We start from the raw sequence: 21,079 nt of genomic DNA, 5'->3' as shown, positions 1-21,079 counted from the left end.
GGTCTTTTACACAACGTAAAAAAACGCCTCTCTTTATCTGGTCTACAGACAATCGTGAAAGAAGAAACCTCCCCCTTGGGAGAGAATTTTTAAACTCCAGTTGATACCCTTGGGACACGATTTCCAGTGTCCAGGGATCCTGAACATCTCTTACTCAAGCCTGGGCAAAGAGAGAAAGTCTGCCCCCTACTAGATCTGGTCCCGGATCGGGGGCCGCCCCTTCATGCTGTCTTGGTAGCAGCAGCGGGCTTCTTGGGTTGTTTACCCTTGTTCCAAGCCTGGTTGGGTCTCCAGACGGACTTGGTCTGAGCAAAATTCCCTTCCTGTTTAGCGGAAAAAGAGGAAGAAGAGGGGACTCCTTTAAAGTTCCGAAAGGAATGAAAATTATTTTGTTTACCCCTCAGTTTAGCAGTTCTATCCTGAGGTAGGAGATGACCCTTACCTCCAGTAATGTCAGAAATGATTTCTTTCAAGTCAGGCCCGAATAGGGTTTTTCCTTTGAAAGGAATAGCCAAAAGCTTTGACTTCGATGACACATCAGCAGACCAAGATTTTAACCATAACACTCTACTCGCTAAAATGGCAAATCCGGCATTCTTAGCCGCCAATTTGGCAATCTGAAAGGCGGCATCCGTAATAAAAGAATTAGCCAGCTTAAGAGCCTTAATTCTATCTAAAATTTCCTCTAAAGGAGTCTCAGTCTTAAGAGACTCTTCTAAGGCATCAAACCAGAAGGTCGCCGCAGTGGTAACTGGTACAATGCAGGCCGTCGGTTGTAAAAGGAAACCCTGATGAATAAATAGCTTTTTTAGAAGACCCTCCAATTTCTTATCCATATGGTCTTTGAAAGCACAACTGTCCTCAATAGGAATAGTTGTACGCTTAGCCAGGGTAGATATAGCTCCCTCCACCTTAGGGACTGTTTGCCAAGAGTCCCGAACAGTGTCAGATATGGGATACATTTTCTTAAAATTAGGAGAACGGGATACCTGGTCTGTCCCATTCCCGCGTAATAATTTCCGAGATTCTCTTAGGAACCGGAAAAACATCAGAGTAAGCAGGCACCTCTAAGTATTTGTCCATTTTACACAATTTCTCTGGTGGTACCACAATACAGTCACAGTCATCCAGAGTCGCTAAAACCTCCCGAAGTAACAGGCGGAGGTGTTCAAGCTTAAATCTAAAGGACATGACGTCCGAGTCCGTCTGAGGTAACACACTTCCCGAATCGGAAAGTTCCCCCTCAGACAGAAGTTCCCTGACCCCCAATTCAGATCCCTTTGAGGGTACATCGGAAATAGCCAACAAAGCATCAGAGGTCTCAGTATTCAAATTGACTTCTGTCCTGCTGCGTTTGCCCTGTAACACTGGCAACTTAGATAAAACCTCTGTAAGGGTAGATGACATAACTGCAGCCATATCCTGCAGAGTAAATGAAGTAGACGCGGTTGAAGAACCCAGCGTCGCTTGGGTGGGCGTTAAAGGTTGTGACACTTGGGGAGAAAGTAGCGGCATACCCCGATTCTCCTCAGACTGATAATCATCCTTAGACACACTTTCCTTAAATAAAATCTGCTCTTTACATTGTAAGGCCCTTTCAGTACATGAGGGACAAAAAGTAAGAGGGGGTTCCACAATGGCATCTAAACACATAGAACAAGTAGTTCCCTCAAGTTCATACATGTTAAACAGACTAGCAATAATAGTCGTTCTTTACTTGTCAAAACATATATCAAAAAATTTTGAACTAAAAAGTGTACTGCGCCTTTAAATAATAAAAGCAACAATTTTTCTGTTATTAGACAAAACAACGTTTGCAGCAATAAAAAATGCCCTTATGTGCCCAAAATAGCTTAACAATATTGCACCACTTGTTAGGTTATGTTATATATCAATTTTATCAGATTTATTAATGTATATCAATTCAGGCCCCTGCACCTCGCCACAGCTCTGCTGCGGCGCCTACCTGCCCCCAGATCACACTGAAGGAACGTTCTCAAGCCTCTCTGTACCCTACGATTACAAAACAGAGCTAGGCCCCACCGGAGCCTCAGAACCTTGCTGCCGATCCGGAAAACACACTGCGCGGCTGAGCGCGCGAAAATAGGCCCCGCCCACCATGGGCGTAACTCTTAGCCTAACCGAGACATGCATGGGTAGATAAAAAAAAACAAAACAAAAACATGTCGGTCCTCCAAATATTAAAGCCAAGTGCCTCATTATATACACACGCAGCGCAATAAAGCGCATTTCAGTGAATATCATCTCCTGCCAAGCCAGATATAACTCCAGCATAACGATAGCAAGTAACCGCATCTCCCAGCGTCAGCCCACATAGTAAATTTAAAGTGACATACCAGCACACTCTTAAATAATTAAAATAACAGGGAATTCCAGGTACACCATTTCTCCTATAGTGCGTACTGATTACCCCTCCCCAGTTAGGGAATAATGTCAGCCTGTTCTGATGTATGAAGTCTCCCAGAAACAAAATACTGAACATACCTCAATGCTGCTTGTAGCATGACACCGTTCTCCACACTGAATATTTTTCTTTACACTACCTTCAGCTGCTCTGTGGGAACCAGTATGGATCTTAGATGTTTGCTAAGATCATCAACATCAGGGCAGAAAAATAAAATGTCTCCACTCCTCTTGGGAAGTTATAGACTGACGATTTCTCCCTGAGAAAAATAGTACTCACTGGCACCATTTTAAAATAAAAAACTTGAAGAATCTAAACTAACACCTCACTTTACCTCTTCCTATCACTAACACAGGCAAAGAGAATGACTGGAGTGGGAGGGAGGAGCTATATATACAGCTCTGCTGTGGTGCTCTTTGCCACTTCCTGCTGACCAGGAGGCGTAATCCCATAAGTAAGGATGAAATCCGTGGACTCCTCATATCTTGTAAAAGAAAGACTATACCCCAGGTAAGACAATCTTCCTAAACATGATTCCCATAATGAAACTGCTGGACTGCAAAGGGAAATACACATAGACCTGACTCATGGCAAATATAAGTAAAATACATATATTTAAAACTTTACATCCTATATTATAAAAGACAAGAGTTTGTCTGAAGCCGTCATGCGCAGTTCAGACAAACTCTTGCAGCTGATCGCACGCGCACCCACCCGGCAGCAGCGCGAGGACCCGGCAGCACAGCTGATCAGTGAAACAAAGCAGCGCGAGGACCGGCAAGTGAAGGCGGAGAGAGAGAGAGAGAACACAACACGGCCCGTGTGAACGGGCTTTAGGACTAGTTAATACATAAAGCGCCAAATCATAGCTGAGAGTGTCTTAAAATAATGATACATACTAACCGAAAGACACCCATCCACATAAAGCAGATAGCCAAACCAGTACGGAAAGCTATCAGCAGAGGTAATGGTGTATATAAGAGTATATCGTCGATCTGTAAAGGGAGGTAGGAGATGAATCCCTATGACCGATAACAGAGAACCCTTGAAAATCAAACAGGTGATACTCTCTTCACATCCCTCTGACAAACACTGTACTCTGAGAGGAATTGGGCTTCAGAATGCTTAGAAGCGTTTATCATAGAAGAAATCATAAAAAAATCAAGCACAAACTTGCTTCACCACCTCCATAGGAGGCAAAGTTTGTAAAACTGAATTGTGGGTATGGTGAGGGATTTATAGGCATTTTGAGGTTTGGGAAACTTTGACCCTCCTATTAGGATTGTATATCCCATACGTTACTAGCTCATGGACCCTTGCCAAAGATAGATAATCCCTTTATTTATCATTTCCCAGTTTTGCATAACCAACACGGTTATAGAAAACAGAATTTATGTTTACCTGATAAATTTCTTTCTCCAACGGTGTGTCCGGTCCACGGCGTCATCCTTACTTGTGGGATATTCTCTTCCCCAACAGGAAATGGCAAAGAGCCCAGCAAAGCTGGTCACATGATCCCTCCTAGGCTCCGCCTACCCCAGTCATTCGACCGACGTTAAGGAGGAATATTTGCATAGGAGAAACCATATGGTACCGTGGTGACTGTAGTTAAAGAAAATAAATTATCAGACCTGATTAAAAAACCAGGGCGGGCCGTGGACCGGACACACCGTTGGAGAAAGAAATTTATCAGGTAAACATAAATTCTGTTTTCTCCAACATAGGTGTGTCCGGTCCACGGCGTCATCCTTACTTGTGGGAACCAATACCAAAGCTTTAGGACACGGATGAAGGGAGGGAGCAAATCAGGTCACCTAAATGGAAGGCACCACGGCTTGCAAAACCTTTCTCCCAAAAATAGCCTCAGAAGAAGCAAAAGTATCAAACTTGTAAAATTTGGTAAAAGTGTGCAGTGAAGACCAAGTCGCTGCCCTACATATCTGATCAACAGAAGCCTCGTTCTTGAAGGCCCATGTGGAAGCCACAGCCCTAGTGGAATGAGCTGTGATTCTTTCGGGAGGCTGCCGTCCGGCAGTCTCGTAAGCCAATCTGATGATGCTTTTAATCCAAAAAGAGAGAGAGGTAGAAGTTGCTTTTTGACCTCTCCTTTTACCTGAATAAACAACAAACAAGGAAGATGTTTGTCTAAAATCCTTTGTAGCATCTAAATAGAATTTTAGAGCGCGAACAACATCCAAATTGTGCAACAAACGTTCCTTCTTTGAAACTGGTTTCGGACACAGAGAAGGTACGATAATCTCCTGGTTAATGTTTTTGTTAGAAACAACTTTTGGAAGAAAACCAGGTTTAGTACGTAAAACCACCTTATCTGCATGGAACACCAGATAAGGAGGAGAACACTGCAGAGCAGATAATTCTGAGACTCTTCTAGCAGAAGAAATCGCAACTAAAAACAAAACTTTCCAAGATAATAACTTAATATCAACGGAATGTAAGGGTTCAAACGGAACCCCCTGAAGAACTGAAAGAACTAAATTGAGACTCCAAGGAGGAGTCAAAGGTTTGTAAACAGGCTTGATTCTAACCAGAGCCTGAACAAAGGCTTGAACATCTGGCACAGCTGCCAGCTTTTTGTGAAGTAATACCGACAAGGCAGAAATCTGTCCCTTCAGGGAACATGCAGATAATCCTTTTTCCAATCCTTCTTGAAGGAAGGATAGAATCCTAGGAATCTTAACCTTGTCCCAAGGGAATCCTTTAGATTCACACCAACAGATATATTTTTTCCAAATTTTGTGGTAAATCTTTCTAGTTACAGGCTTTCTGGCCTGAACAAGAGTATCGATAACAGAATCTGAGAATCCTCGCTTCGATAAAATCAAGCGTTCAATCTCCAAGCAGTCAGCTGGAGTGAAACCAGATTCGGATGTTCGAACGGACCCTGAACAAGAAGGTCTCGTCTCAAAGGTAGCTTCCAAGGTGGAGCCGATGACATATTCACCAGATCTGCATACCAAGTCCTGCGTGGCCACGCAGGAGCTATCAAGATCACCGACGCCCTCTCCTGATTGATCCTGGCTACCAGCCTGGGGATGAGAGGAAATGGCGGGAACACATAAGCTAGTTTGAAGGTCCAAGGTGCTACTAGTGCATCCACTAGAGCCGCCTTGGGATCCCTGGATCTGGCCCCGTAGCAAGGAACTTTGAAGTTCTGACGAGAGGCCATCAGATCCATGTCTGGAATGCCCCACAGGTGAGTGACTTGGGCAAAGATTTCCGGATGGAGTTCCCACTCCCCCGGATGCAATGTCTGACGACTCAGAAAATCCGCTTCCCAATTTTCCACTCCTGGGATGTGGATAGCAGACAGGTGGCAGGAGTGAGACTCCGCCCATAGAATGATTTTGGTCACTTCTTCCATCGCTAGGGAACTCCTTGTTCCCCCCTGATGGTTGATGTACGCAACAGTTGTCATGTTGTCTGATTGAAACCGTATGAACTTGGTCCTCGCTAGCCGAGGCCAGGCCTTGAGAGCATTGAATATCGCTCTCAGTTCCAGAATATTTATCGGTAGAAGAGATTCTTCCCGAGACCAAAGACCCTGAGCTTTCAGGGATCCCCAGACCGCGCCCCAGCCCATCAGACTGGCGTCGGTCGTGACAATGACCCACTCTGGTCTGCGGAACGTCATCCCTTGAGACAGATTGTCCAGGGACAGCCACCAACGGAGTGAGTCTCTGGTCCTCTGATTTACTTGTATCTTCGGAGACAAGTCTGTATAGTCCCCATTCCACTGACTGAGCATGCACAGTTGTAATGGTCTTAGATGAATGCGCGCAAAAGGAACTATGTCCATCGCCGCTACCATCAACCCGATCACTTCCATGCACTGAGCTATGGAAGGAAGAGGAACGGAATGAAGTATCCGACAAGAGTCTAGAAGTTTTGTTTTTCTGACCTCTGTTAGAAAGATCCTCATTTCTAAGGAGTCTATAATTGTTCCCAAGAAGGGAACCCTTGTTGACGGGGATAGAGAACTCTTTTCCACGTTCACTTTCCAGCCGTGAGATCTGAGAAAGGCCAGGACAATGTCCGTGTGAGCCTTTGCTTGAGGAAGGGACGACGCTTGAATCAGAATGTCGTCCAGGTAAGGTACTACTGCAATGCCCCTTGGTCTTAGCACCGCTAGAAGGGACCCTAGTACCTTTGTGAAAATCCTTGGAGCAGTGGCTAATCCGAAAGGAAGCGCCACGAACTGGTAATGTTTGTCCAGGAATGCAAACCTTAGGAACCGATGATGTTCCTTGTGGACAGGAATATGTAGATACGCATCCTTTAAATCCACCGTGGTCATGAATTGACCCTCCTGGATGGAAGGAAGAATAGTTCGAATGGTTTCCATCTTGAAAGATGGAACCTTGAGAAACTTGTTTAAGATCTTGAGATCTAAGATTGGTCTGAACGTTCCCTCTTTTTTGGGAACTATGAACAGATTGGAGTAGAACCCCATCCCTTGTTCTCTTATTGGAACAGGATGAATCACTCCCATTTTTAACAGGTCTTCTACACAATGTAAGAACGCCTGTCTTTTTATGTGGTCTGAAGACAACTGAGACCTGTGGAACCTCCCCCTTGGGGGAAGTCCCTTGAATTCCAGGAGATAACCCTGGGAGACTATTTCTAGCGCCCAAGGATCCAGAACATCTCTTGCCCAAGCCTGAGCGAAGAGAGAGAGTCTGCCCCCCACCAGATCCGGTCCCGGATCGGGGGCCAATATTTCATGCTGTCTTGGTAGCAGTGGCAGGCTTCTTGGCCTGCTTTCCCTTGTTCCAGCCTTGCATTGGTCTCCAAGCTGGCTTGGCTTGAGAAGTATTACCCTCTTGCTTAGAGGACGTAGCACTTTGGGCTGGTCCGTTTTTACGAAAGGGACGAAAATTAGGTCTATTTTTCGCCTTGAAAGGCCGATCCTGAGGGAGGGCGTGGCCCTTACCCCCAGTGATATCCGAGATAATCTCTTTCAAGTCAGGGCCAAACAGCGTTTTCCCCTTGAAAGGAATGTTTAGTAGCTTGTTCTTGGAAGACGCATCAGCCGACCAAGATTTCAACCAAAGCGCTCTGCGCGCCACAATAGCAAACCCAGAATTCTTAGCCGCTAACCTAGCCAATTGCAAAGTGGCGTCTAGGGTGAAAGAATTAGCCAATTTGAGAGCATTGATTCTGTCCATAACCTCCTCATAAGGAGGAGAATCACTATCGAGCGCCTTTATCAGCTCATCAAACCAGAAACATGCGGCTGTAGTGACAGGGACAATGCATGAAATTGGTTGTAGAAGGTAACCCTGCTGAACAAACATCTTTTTAAGCAAACCTTCTAATTTTTTATCCATAGGATCTTTGAAAGCACAACTATCCTCTATGGGTATAGTGGTGCGTTTGTTTAAAGTAGAAACCGCTCCCTCGACCTTGGGGACTGTCTGCCATAAGTCCTTTCTGGGGTCGACCATAGGAAACAATTTTTTAAATATGGGGGGAGGGACGAAAGGAATACCGGGCCTTTCCCATTCTTTATTAACAATGTCCGCCACCCGCTTGGGTATAGGAAAAGCTTCTGGGAGCTCCGGCACCTCTAGGAACTTGTCCATTTTACATAGTTTCTCTGGGATGACCAACTTTTCACAATCATCCAGAGTGGATAATACCTCCTTAAGCAGAATGCGGAGATGTTCCAACTTAAATTTAAATGCAATTACATCAGGTTCAGCCTGTTGAGAAATGTTCCCTGAATCAGTAATTTCTCCCTCAGACAAAACCTCCCTGGCCCCCTCAGATTGGGTTAGGGGCCCTTCAGAGATATTAATATCAGCGTCGTCATGCTCTTCAGTAACTAAAACAGAGCAGCCACGCTTACGCTGACAAGGGTTCATTTTGGCTAAAATGTTTTTGACAGAATTATCCATTACAGCCGTTAATTGTTGCATAGTAAGGAGTATTGGCGCGCTAGATGTACTAGGGGCCTCCTGAGTGGGCAAGACTCGTGTAGACGAAGGAGGGAATGATGCAGTACCATGCTTACTCCCCTCACTTGAGGAATCATCTTGGGCATCATTGTCATTATCACATAAATCACATTTATTTAAATGAACAGGAATTCTGGCTTCCCCACATTCAGAACACAGTCTATCTGGTAGTTCAGACATGTTAAACAGGCATAAACTTGATAATAAAGTACAAAAAACGTTTTAAAATAAAACCGTTACTGTCACTTTAAATTTTAAACTGAACACACTTTATTACTGCAATTGCGAAAAAACATGAAGGAATTGTACAAAATTCACCAAATTTTCACCACAGTGTCTTAAAGCCTTAAAAGTATTGCACACCAAATTTGGAAGCTTTAACCCTTAAAATAACGGAACCGGAGCCGTTTTAACACTTTAACCCCTTTACAGTCCCTGGTATCTGCTTTGCTGAGACCCAACCAAACCCAAAGGGGAATACGATACCAAATGACGCCTTCAGAAAGCCTTTTCTAAGTATCAGAGCTCCTCTCACATGCGACTGCATGCCATGCCTCTCAAAAACAAGTGCGCCACACCGGCGCGAAAATGAGGCTCTGCTTATGCTTTGGGAAAGCCCCAGAGAAATAAGGTGTCTAATACAGTGCCTGCCGATATTATAATATCAATATACCCAGATAAAATGATTCCTCAAGGCTAAATATGTTTTAAAAATGAATCGATTTAGCCCAGAAAAGTCTACAATCTTAATAAGCCCTTATGAAGCCCTTATTTACCATCGTAATAAACATGGCTTACCGGATCCCATAGGGAAAAATGACAGCTTCCAGCATTACATCGTCTTGTTAGAATGTGTCATACCTCAAGCAGCAAGAGACTGCACACTGTTCCCCCAACTGAAGTTAATTGCTCTCAACAGTCCTGTGTGGAACAGCCATGGATTTTAGTTACGGTGCTAAAATCATTTTCCTCATACAAACAGAAATCTTCATCTCTTTTCTGTTTCTGAGTAAATAGTACATACCAGCACTATTTTAAAATAACAAACTCTTGATTGAATAATAAAAACTACAGTTAAACACTAAAAAACTCTAAGCCATCTCCGTGGAGATGTTGCCTGTACAACGGCAAAGAGAATGACTGGGGTAGGCGGAGCCTAGGAGGGATCATGTGACCAGCTTTGCTGGGCTCTTTGCCATTTCCTGTTGGGGAAGAGAATATCCCACAAGTAAGGATGACGCCGTGGACCGGACACACCTATGTTGGAGAAATATACTTTTTAACTCTGTAAGTACCTTGTATCTAAGCTTCTGCTGACTGCCTCCTTATCTCAGATCTTTTGAAAGACTTGCATTTCAGGCAATTAGTGCTGACTCTTCACATGCATGAGCACAGTGTTATCTATATGAAACACATGAACTAACACCCTCTAGATGTGAAAAACTGTCAAATGCATTAAGATGAGAAATGCATTCAGGACTTCGAAATTAGCATATAAGCCTACCTAGGTTTAGCTTTCAACTAAGAATACCAAGAGAACAAAGCAACTTTGATGATAAAAGTAAATTAGAAATTTGTTTAAAAAAACATGCACTATCTGAATCATGAAAGTTTAATTTGGACTTTACTATCCCTTTAAGAACTATATGTGATCCATGCTTTTTACCATCATTGAATTATAAAGCACTAACAAATTGTATTGCCTATTTCCCATTACAAAGCATGACTACCAAACTTTTTTTTACTAGCACCAACATTTTTTGATTTATTTAAAAATAAAGACATAAATATATAAATGGTAAAATTACTGAATTTGAAAGCAAAGTCCAGGTTATTGAGGGTAACCTTGTTGTACTTTAATAATTGGTCATAACAACAACAAAAAAGTTTCAGGTGCATTAGAAACTAAGTTACAAATTATTACCATCCATCTGAACCAGAAGTTCAGATTTCACTCTCCTGCTGGCTTCGTGCTCTTCAGAGGTACCTCTGCGGCTGCATATGGAGTCAATCTCATCAATGAATATTGTTGTTGGTGCATAAAACCTAGCCTTAAGAAAAATAACAGTTACACATTTGAGGCAATGACGTTCCAAGGTTCGAAATTTGGAGAGAGAAAAAAAAGAAAGTGTTATATACATTATAATACAATGTTTAAAGCTACTAATTGTTTAGTTCCTAAAAGTAATAAGGGTGTAGAACACATTCATTAACATGTTTTCAAACATAGCCCTCAAAGCTCACCCACAGTCCAGAGTTTTAGGACTACTGTGCATAAAAAGGGACGTGAGACACCATTTTTTTCTTGTATGATTCAGATAGATCATACAAATTGAAGCAACTTTCCAATTTACTTCTATTATCAAATTTACTTCAGTCTCTTGGTATACTTTGTTGAAGAGCAGCAATTCTTTACTAGGAGATAGCTGAACACATTGGGTAAACCAATGAGGAGAAGCATATATACGCAGCCATCAATCAGCAACTAGGTCCTAGTAGTACATTGCTGCTCCTTAACCTTCCTAAGTATGATTTTCAACAAAGGATACCAAAAGAAAAAAAAGCTAATTTGATGATATAAGTAAATTGGAAAGTTGCTTAAAATTGCATGCTCTATCTGAATCATGAAAATGTAACTTTCACTTTACTGTTCCTTTAAATATAATGGCTAGAGAACAGCTGTGAACACAACTCCTTCATTGTATGTGGCAGTGCTGCTTACAGACCCCCACCATAACCAAAAGATTTCTGCTACCATTAAAAATACATATATATTTTAATAAGAAATAAAAATACAAAAATGTAAGTATAGGCATCTGTTACAATAAAATATTTATCCTCTTGAGAGCATATTCAAATACAGGCACAATGAGGAGTTAATTTTTAACCTCTTGAGTGCAGCCGCCTATACTTAGTTTTAATATGAGCCGTGGGCTCAGCTGCTGAGTTGTGCATCCCGCTGCAGTATGGGACATGTAGTCTTCAGTTCTCTCTAATGAATACTTCCATCTGGTGTTGAACTTGAAAGCAGCATTGCTGGTAACTTTAAATAATAATAATAAAAATAACAATAGTAATAAATACTTTCATATCTACTAAAGACTATGTTGTCTAGATAATGGTTGATGACTTCACTCACTAAACTGACTGGATTCCAAACTACTGGATTATTGTCACAATTTTTATATACAACTGATTATTTCCCTATGGGGAAAAAACACAAGGTTGTAGGCATCCATCAAAGATCATAACCAGTTCTTAACATAGTCCTTAAATAGAATTTAAGAAAAATATTCATGACTTTCTATTGACACAAAACGTGCATATAAACCTTAGAAACAATGGATAAAAAATTAGAAATGATTCATTGTATCTTATGAAACACCTTGGCTATCTCATATCAGATGACAAAAAAAAAAAAAGACTTAATCTGAAAACAGAACTTAAGAAAGGAATATATGGCTTTTCTAAGTGATGTCAGCAAACCAAAGAAAGTAGTCCAGTGTCAAAGAAATGTCACTATCAATTTGCTCCATGGCTTATAAATGACTGTTCAATAAGTGTTTTCAAACCCACTACAGCATTTGCAGAGGTTGGAGAATGTTAGGTTATGAGCATACATGAAAGAGAGTAATCCTTATGAAGGGCCGAACAAAATAAGACAAAAATAAAGTTTTTTTCACTACACCTCTAATAACACTTTTATTCAACAAATCTAAGATAGAATTCTCTCTCTTACAACATACACCAGGTACATGTAATTATGGATTTATCTTTAATTTATAGTAAAACAAAATGGAATTTTTGGAATCATCATATACTCACCATTTCAAACAAAAGACGAACTAGTTTCTCAGATTCACCTCTGTACTTTGAAGTAAGTGTGGATGATGAAATGTTGAAAAATGTTGTCTTGCATTCTGTGGCTACTGCTTTTGCTAAAAGGGTTTTGCCTGTTCCAGGTGGTCCGACCATCAGTACACCCTAATAAAGGTAATTGGGACAAAAGGGTACATTTTTACTGAGACACCTGCAGATAATTTTTACTTAAAGAGACAGTCTACTACAGAATTAGTGTTGTTTAAAAAGATAGATAATCCCTTTATTACCCATTCCCCAGTTTTGCAGAACCAACACTGTTATATTAATATACTTTTTACCTCTGCAATTACCTTGTATCTAGGCCTCTGCAGTCTGCCCCCTTATTTCAGTTCTTTTGAGATTTTGACAGACATGCATTTTAGCCAGTCAGGGCCCTCTCATAAGTAACTCCACGGGCGTGAGCACAATGTTATCTATATGGCACACATGAACTAACGCTGTCTAGCTGTGAAAAACTGTCAAATGTATTCGGATAAGAGGTGTCCTTCAAGGAAAGAAATTAGCATATGAGCCTACCTATGTTTAACTTTCAACTAAAAATACCAAGAGAACAAAGCTAATTTGATGATAAAAGTAAATTGGAAAGTTGTTTAAAATTGCATGCCCTATCTGAATCATGAAAGTTTAATTTTGACTGGACTGTCCCTTTAAGTTTTTTGTTTTCAACAGTATGCTAAAATAAATGGAAAATCAACTGGCTAATTGTCCACCCTTTAGTTAAGGGTAAGCACATTGTCTTTACACTTTTAGAAGAAAACAATGAATGAATACAAAGTAGTTGCAATAAAAGTTATCATACATATATATACACACAAAAGAGACATGCGTCCCTAAAAGTCACATTTGTTTTAATAAATTATATTTACGTCTATAAGGCCAGAGAGAGTGGATTCTCTATCTACTTATTGAACATGTTCTACTTGATCCTGACAGTTGTGGATTACAAATGCAAGTGCATACATACACCGAGATTACACACACATACATACATATATATATATATATATATATATATACATACACCTGTGTGTATATATATATATATATATATATATATATATTTATACACATACACACACATATATATATAAAACATAATTTATGTAAGAACTTACCTGATAAATTCATTTCTTTCATATTAGCAAGAGTCCATGAGCTAGTGACGTATGGGATATACATTCCTACCAGGAGGGGCAAAGTTTCCCAAACCTCAAAATGCCTATAAATACACCCCTCACCACACCCACAAATCAGTTTAACGCATAGCCAAGAAGTAGGGTGATAAGAAAAAAGTGCGAAAGCATAAAAAATAAGGAATTGGTTCCAGATAGGGAACGGTACCAGACAGGGGTGTCCTCTGTCCCCTCTCCTATTTGTGTTGGGGATTGAAACCTTAGCTGCCCGCATTAGACAAAATGAAACTATAAGGGGTATCCCAATGGGGCAAAATGAATACAAAGTCTCGCTGTACGCAGACGATGTCTTGCTTTCTCTCTCATCCCCGTCCACTTCTTTACCTGCTGTGACTGATGAATTCCGAGAGTTCGGCAGACTGTCTTATTTTTCAATTAACCACCAAAAATCGGAAGTACTAAATATAAATTTGACTAAAACTGAACTACGATCAGTAATGGAAAGCTGCCCATACCAACTCCAAACGAAAGCCATCAAATACTTAGGTATTAGATTATCCCCCAATCGTAAAAACAGAATTTATGTTTACCTGATAAATTACTTTCTCCAACGGTGTGTCCGGTCCACGGCGTCATCCTTACTTGTGGGATATTCTCTTCCCCAACAGGAAATGGCAAAGAGCCCAGCAAAGCTGGTCACATGATCCCTCCTAGGCTCCGCCTTCCCCAGTCATTCGACCGACGTAAAGGAGGAATATTTGCATAGGAGAAATCATATGATACCGTGGTGACTGTAGTTAGAGAAATTAAATCATCAGACCTGATTAAAAAACCAGGGCGGGCCGTGGACCGGACACACCGTTGGAGAAAGTAATTTATCAGGTAAACATAAATTCTGTTTTCTCCAACATAGGTGTGTCCGGTCCACGGCGTCATCCTTACTTGTGGGAACCAATACCAAAGCTTTAGGACACGGATGATGGGAGGGAGCAAATCAGGTCACCTAGATGGAAGGCACCACGGTTTGCAAAACCTTTCTCCCAAAAATAGCCTCAGAAGAAGCAAAAGTATCAAATTTGTAAAATTTGGTAAAAGTGTGCAGTGAAGACCAAGTCGCTGCCTTACATATCTGATCAACAGAAGCCTCGTTCTTGAAGGCCCATGTGGAAGCCACAGCCCTAGTGGAATGAGCTGTGATTCTTTCAGGAGGCTGCCGTCCGGCAGTCTCATAAGCCAATCTGATGATGCTTTTAAGCCAAAAAGAGAGAGAGGTAGAAGTTGCTTTTTGACCTCTCCTTTTACCAGAATAAACAACAAACAAGGAAGATGTTTGTCTGAAATCCTTTGTAGCCTCTAAATAGAATTTTAGAGCACGAACTACATCCAAATTGTGCAACAAACGTTCCTTCTTTGAAACTGGATTCGGACACAAAGAAGGCACAACTATCTCCTGGTTAATATTTTTGTTAGAAACAACTTTCGGAAGAAAACCAGGTTTAGTACGCAAAACCACCTTATCTGCATGGAACACCAGATAAGGAGGAGAACACTGCAGAGCAGATAACTCTGAAACTCTTCTAGCAGAAGAAATTGCAACCAAAAACAAAACTTTCCAAGATAATAATTTAATATCTACGGAATGTAAGGGTTCAAACGGAACCCCTTGAAGAACTGAAAGAACTAAATTGAGACTCCAAGGAGGAGTCAAAGGTTTGTAAACAGGCTTGATTCTAACCAGAGCCTGAACAAAAGCTTGAACATCTGGCACAGCCGCCAGCTTTTTGTGAAGTAAAACAGATAAAGCAGAAATCTGTCCCTTCAAAGAACTTGCAGATAATCCTTTCTCCAAACCCTCTTGTAGAAAGGATAGAATTTTAGGAATTTTTACCCTGTTCCATGGGAATCCTTTCGATTCGCACCAACAGATATATTTCTTCCATACTTTATGGTAAATTTTTCTAGTTACAGGCTTTCTAGCCTGAATAAGAGTATCAATGACAGAATCTGAGAACCCACGCTTTGATAAAATCAAGCGTTCAATCTCCAAGCAGTCAGTTGGAGTGATGCCAGATTCGGATGTTCGAACGGACCTTGAACAAGAAGGTCCCGTCTCAAAGGTAGCTTCCATGGTGGAGCCGATGACATATTCACCAGGTCTGCATACCAAGTTCTGCGTGGCCACGCAGGAGCTATCAAGATCACAGAAGCCCTCTCTTGATTGATCCTGGCTACCAGCCTGGGAATGAGAGGAAACGGTGGGAACACATAAGCTAGGTTGAAGGTCCAGGGCGCTACTAGTGCATCTACTAGAGTCGCCTTGGGATCCCTGGATCTGGACCCGTAGCAAGGAACCTTGAAGTTCTGACGAGACGCCATCAGATCCATGTCTGGAATGCCCCATAATTGAGTTATTTGGGCAAAGATTTCCGGATGGAGTTCCCACTCCCCCGGATGAAATGTCTGACGACTCAGAAAATCCGCTTCCCAATTTTCCACTCCTGGGATGTGGATTGCAGACAAGTGGCAGGAGTGAAGCTCCGCCCATTGAATTACTTTGGTCACTTCTTCCATCGCCAGGGAACTCCTTGTTCCCCCCTGATGGTTGATATATGCAACAGTCGTCATGTTGTCTGATTGAAACCTTATGAATTTGGCCTTTGCTAGTTGAGGCCAAGCCTTGAGAGCATTGAATATCGCTCTCAGTTCCAGAATGTTTATCGGGAGAAGAGATTCTTCCCGAGACCATAGACCCTGAGCCTTCAGGTGATTCCAGACCGCGCCCCAGCCCACCAGGCTGGCGTCGGTCGTTACAATGACCCACTCTGGTCTTCTGAAGCTCATCCCTTGGGACAGGTTGTCCAGGGTGAGCCACCAACCGAGTGAATCTCTGGTCCTCTGATCTACTTGGATCGTCGGGGACAAATCTGTATAATCCCCATTCCACTGTCTGAGCATGCACAGTTGTAATGGTCTTAGATGAATTCGCGCAAAAGGAACTATGTCCATTGCCGCAACCATCAAACCTATTACTTCCATGCACTGCGCTATGGAAGGAAGCAGAACAGAATGAAGTACTTGACAAGAGCTTAGAAGTTTTGATTTTCTGGCTTCTGTCAGAAAAATCTTCATTTCCAAGGAGTCTATTATTGTTCCCAAGAAGGGAACTCTTGTTGACGGAAATAGAGAACTTTTTTCTACGTTCACTTTCCACCCGTGAGATCTGAGAAAGGCTAGGACAATGTCCGTATGAGCCTTTGCTTGTGGTAGAGACGACGCTTGAATCAGTATGTCGTCCAAGTAGGGTACTACTTCAATGCCCCTTGGCCTTAGCACCGCTAGAAGGGACCCTAGTACCTTTGTGAAAATTCTTGGAGCAGTGGCTAGTCCGAATGGAAGTGCCACAAACTGGTAATGCTTGTCCAGAAAGGCGAATCTTAGGAACCGATGATGTTCCTTGTGGATAGGAATATGTAGATACGCATCCTTTAAATCCACCGTGGTCATGAATTGACCTTCCTGGATGGTAGGAAGAATTGTCCGAATGGTTTCCATCTTGAACGATGGGACCTTGAGAAATTTGTTTAGGATCTTGAGATCCAAAATTGGCCTGAAAGTTCCCTCTTTTTTGGGAACTATGAACAGATTGGAGTAAAACCCCATCCCTTGTTCTCCTAATGGAACAGGATGAATCACTCCCATTTTTAACAGGTCTTCTACACAATGTAAGAATGCCTGTCTTTTTATTTGGTCTGAAGACAATTGAGACCTGTGGAACCTTCCCCTTGGGGGTAGTTCCTTGAATTCCAGGAGATAACCTTGAGAAACTATTTCTAGCGCCCAAGGATCCTGAACATCTCTTGCCCAAGCCTGAGCGAAGAGAGAGAGTCTGCCCCCCACCAGATCCGGTCCAGGATCGGGGGCCAGCATCTCATGCTGTCTTGGTAGCGGGCTTCTTGGCCTGCTTACCTTTGTTCCAGCCTTGCATCGGTCTCCAGGCTGGCTTGGTTTGAGAAGAATTACCCTCTTGCTTAGAGGATGTAGAATTTGAGGCCGGTCCGTTTCTGCGAAAGGGACGAAAATTTGTTTTATTTTTAGCCTTAAAAGACCTATCCTGAGGAAGGGCGTGGCCCTTTCCCCCAGTGATGTCTGAAATAATCTCTTTCAAGTCAGGGCCAAACAGCGTTTTCCCCTTGAAAGGGATGTTAAGCAATCTGTTCTTGGAGGACACATCCACTGACCAAGACTTCAGCCAAAGCGCTCTGCGCGCCACAATAGCAAAGCCTGAATTTTTCGCCGCTAATCTAGCTAATTGCAAAGTGGCGTCTAGGGTAAAAGAGTTAGCCAACTTAAGTGCTTGAACTCTGTCCATAACCTCCTCATAAGAGGATGCCTGATTGAGCGACTTTTCTAGTTCCTCGAACCAGAAACACGCTGCTGTAGTGACAGGAACAATGCATGAAATTGGTTGTAGAAGGTAACCTTGCTGAACAAACATCTTTTTAAGCAAACCCTCTAATTTTTTATCCATAGGATCTTTGAAAGCACAACTATCTTCTATAGGGATAGTGGTGCGTTTGTTTAGAGTAGAAACCGCCCCCTCAACCTTGGGGACTGTCTGCCATAAGTCCTTCCTGGGGTCGACCATAGGAAATAATTTCTTAAATATAGGGGGAGGGACAAAAGGTATGCCGGGCCTTTCCCATTCTTTATTTACAATGTCCGCCACCCGCTTGGGTATAGGAAAAGCTTCGGGGGGCACCGGGACCTCTAGGAACCTGTCCATCTTACATAATTTCTCTGGAATGACCAAATTGTCACAATCATCCAGAGTAGATAACACCTCCTTAAGCAGAGCGCGGAGATGTTCCAATTTAAATTTAAATGTAATAACGTCAGGTTCAGCTTGTTGAGAAATTTTTCCTGAATCTGAAATTTCTCCCTCAGACAAAACCTCCCTAGCCCCTTCAGACTGGTGTAAGGGCATGACAGAACCATTATCATCAGCGTCCTCATGCTCTTCAGTATCTAAAACAGAGCAGTCGCGCTTTCGCTGATAAGTGGGCATTTTGGCTAAAATGTTTTTAATAGAATTATCCATTACAGCCGTTAATTGTTGCATAGTAAGGAGGATTGGCGCACTAGATGCACTAGGGACCTCCTGAGTGGGCAAGACTGGTGTAGACATAGAAGGAGATGATGCAGTACCATGCTTACTCCCCTCACTTAAGGAATCATTTTGGGCAACATTACTATCAGTGGCATCATTGTCCCTACTTAGTTTGTCACATTTATCACATATATTTAAATGGAGAGGAACCTTGGCTTCCGAACATACAGAACATCGTCTATCTGATAGTTCAGACATGTTAATAGGCATAAACTTGATAACAAAGCACAAAAAACGTTTTAAAATAAAACCGTTACTGTCTCTTTAAAATTTAAACTGAACACACTTTTTTACTGAATATACGCAAAAGTATGAAGGAAATGTTCAAAATTCACCAAAATTTCACCACAGTGTCATAAAGCCTTAAAAGTATTGCACACCAAATTTGAAAGCTTTAACTCTTAAAATAACGGAACCGGAGCCGTTTTTATATTTAACCCCTATACAGTCCCTGGTATCTGCTTTGCTGAGACCCAACCAAGCCCAGAGGGGAATACGATACCAAATGACGCCTTCAATAAGCTTTTTCAGTGGACCTGAGCTCCTCACACATGCATCTGCATGCCTTGCTTCTCAAAAACAACTGCGCATTAGTGGCGCGAAAATGAGGCTCTGCCTATGACTAGAAAAGGCCCCCAGTGAAAAAGGTGTCCAATACAGTGCCTGCCGTTTTTTTAACAAAATTCTCAAGATTAAAATAACTCTCCAAAGTTATAAACCATTAAATATGCTTATAAAGTAATCGTTTTGGCCCAGAAAAATGTCTACCAGTCTTTAAAGCCCTTGTGAAGCCCTTTTATTCTTATATTGAAAATTAAGAAAATGGCTTACCGGATCCCATAGGGAAAATGACAGCTTCCAGCATTACCAAGTCTTGTTAGAAATGTGTCATACCTCAAGCAGCCAAAGTCTGCTCACTGTTTCCCCCAACTGAAGTTAATTCCTCTCAACAGTCCTGTGTGGAAACAGCCATCGATTTTAGTAACGGTTGCTAAAATCATTTTCCTCTTACAAACAGAAATCTTCATCTCTTTTCTGTTTCAGAGTAAATAGTACATACCAGCACTATTTTAAAATAACAAACTCTTGATAGAAGAATAAAAACTACATTTAAACACCAAAAAACTCTGAGCCATCTCCGTGGAGATGTTGCCTGTGCAACGGCAAAGAGAATGACTGGGGAAGGCGGAGCCTAGGAGGGATCATGTGACCAGCTTTGCTGGGCTCTTTGCCATTTCCTGTTGGGGAAGAGAATATCCCACAAGTAAGGATGACGCCGTGGACCGGACACACCTATGTTGGAGAAATGCTATTTAACCTCAATTATATGACACTTTATAAAAAATATACAGACAGACCTACAAGTCTGGGCAACTAAGCCCTTTTCATGGTGGGGCAGGATACAAACCTTAAAGATGACGACCCTACCACGAATCCTTTATACTTTACAGGCCCTCCCAATTATACTACCCACCGGTTTCCTAAACAACCTACAAGCATTGATAAATAAATATGTATGGGGAACAATAAAGCCTCGAATTGATAGAAACACTCTATATAGACATAGAGATAATGGGGGGGGGTTGGGCTTCCTTGCCTAGAGACATATTATAAAGCCACTAGAGTCCAAAGAATACTGGACTGGCATAGGAATGCTCACACGAAAGCCTGGGTAACAATTGACTCGCACATTCTGAAGACCCCGCAGGTAGGAGCCTTATGCTGGATACCGAAACAGAATAGACCGAAAGCAACTAGCATTTATGAAATATATGTTTCGGTGTTTGCGATTTGGGATGAGATTCTTAAGTCACAGCCACACATATCTACACTGAGGTCTCCATTATCTCCGGTTTCTCCGAATGCGGAGTTTTTGGGGGGCATGGAATTTGGTTTAGTAAATAGGATCCCTGGGGAGATTGGCTACACTGTACCTATTCATTCCATTTTGGACGGACAAAGGGTGAAGGGAAGACAGGAATTGGGAGGGGTCTTAAATGGGGCTTTTACAAACTGGTTAAAGTACAGACAACTACAACATCTAGTAGACACATCCAAATACAAAGCAGACTGGACTAGACCATTGACACACTTTGAGAAAATATGTTCTTCCCAGGGCCCTCTTAGACATACATTGACGCTGGCGAAATCAGTGTTGTTGACAAATTGTAGGGCGACGAAACCACCATACACAAACAAATGGCAGCAGGAGCTAAACATTGTAATGAATGACAAAGAGTGGAACATAATTGTCTCCCTAGTCAAGAAGTCCTCCACATCCACAAGAATACTAGAAATTAACTACAAGATACTATCTAGATGGTATCTGACCCCCTCGCGCCTAAAAAGTATATATCCAACCTCGTCTGATATGTGCTGGAGAGGTTGCGGACAAAGAGGATCTATGTCACACATGTGGTGGAATTGCCCCCTTATAAAACCCTTATGGCGAGAGATAGAACTATTTATGCAACATCTAGTAGATGATTCGTTT

At 42.0% G+C, this 21,079-nt stretch overlaps 1 protein-coding gene across 2 annotated transcripts in view; it reads right to left on the bottom strand.

The window, feature by feature from the left end:
* Nucleotides 1-21,079, bottom strand: part of KATNA1 (katanin catalytic subunit A1) — a 359,770-nt gene that overhangs the window by 88,435 nt on the left and 250,256 nt on the right. For both annotated transcript variants that reach the window (XM_053710632.1, XM_053710633.1), the window contains 2 exons: nt 12,229-12,387; nt 10,328-10,454 (listed from right to left, as the gene is read on the bottom strand). In XM_053710632.1, the coding sequence (XP_053566607.1) occupies nt 10,328-10,454; nt 12,229-12,387 (286 nt within the window). The remainder of the gene's footprint in view (nt 1-10,327; nt 10,455-12,228; nt 12,388-21,079) is intronic.

The sequence above is a fragment of the Bombina bombina genome, chromosome 4 (assembly GCF_027579735.1).
Source record: "Bombina bombina isolate aBomBom1 chromosome 4, aBomBom1.pri, whole genome shotgun sequence".
Classification (NCBI taxonomy): Eukaryota; Metazoa; Chordata; class Amphibia; order Anura; family Bombinatoridae; genus Bombina; species Bombina bombina.
Note: the sequence above shows the minus strand (reverse complement) of the source record. Positions and strands in the feature narration are given on the sequence as shown.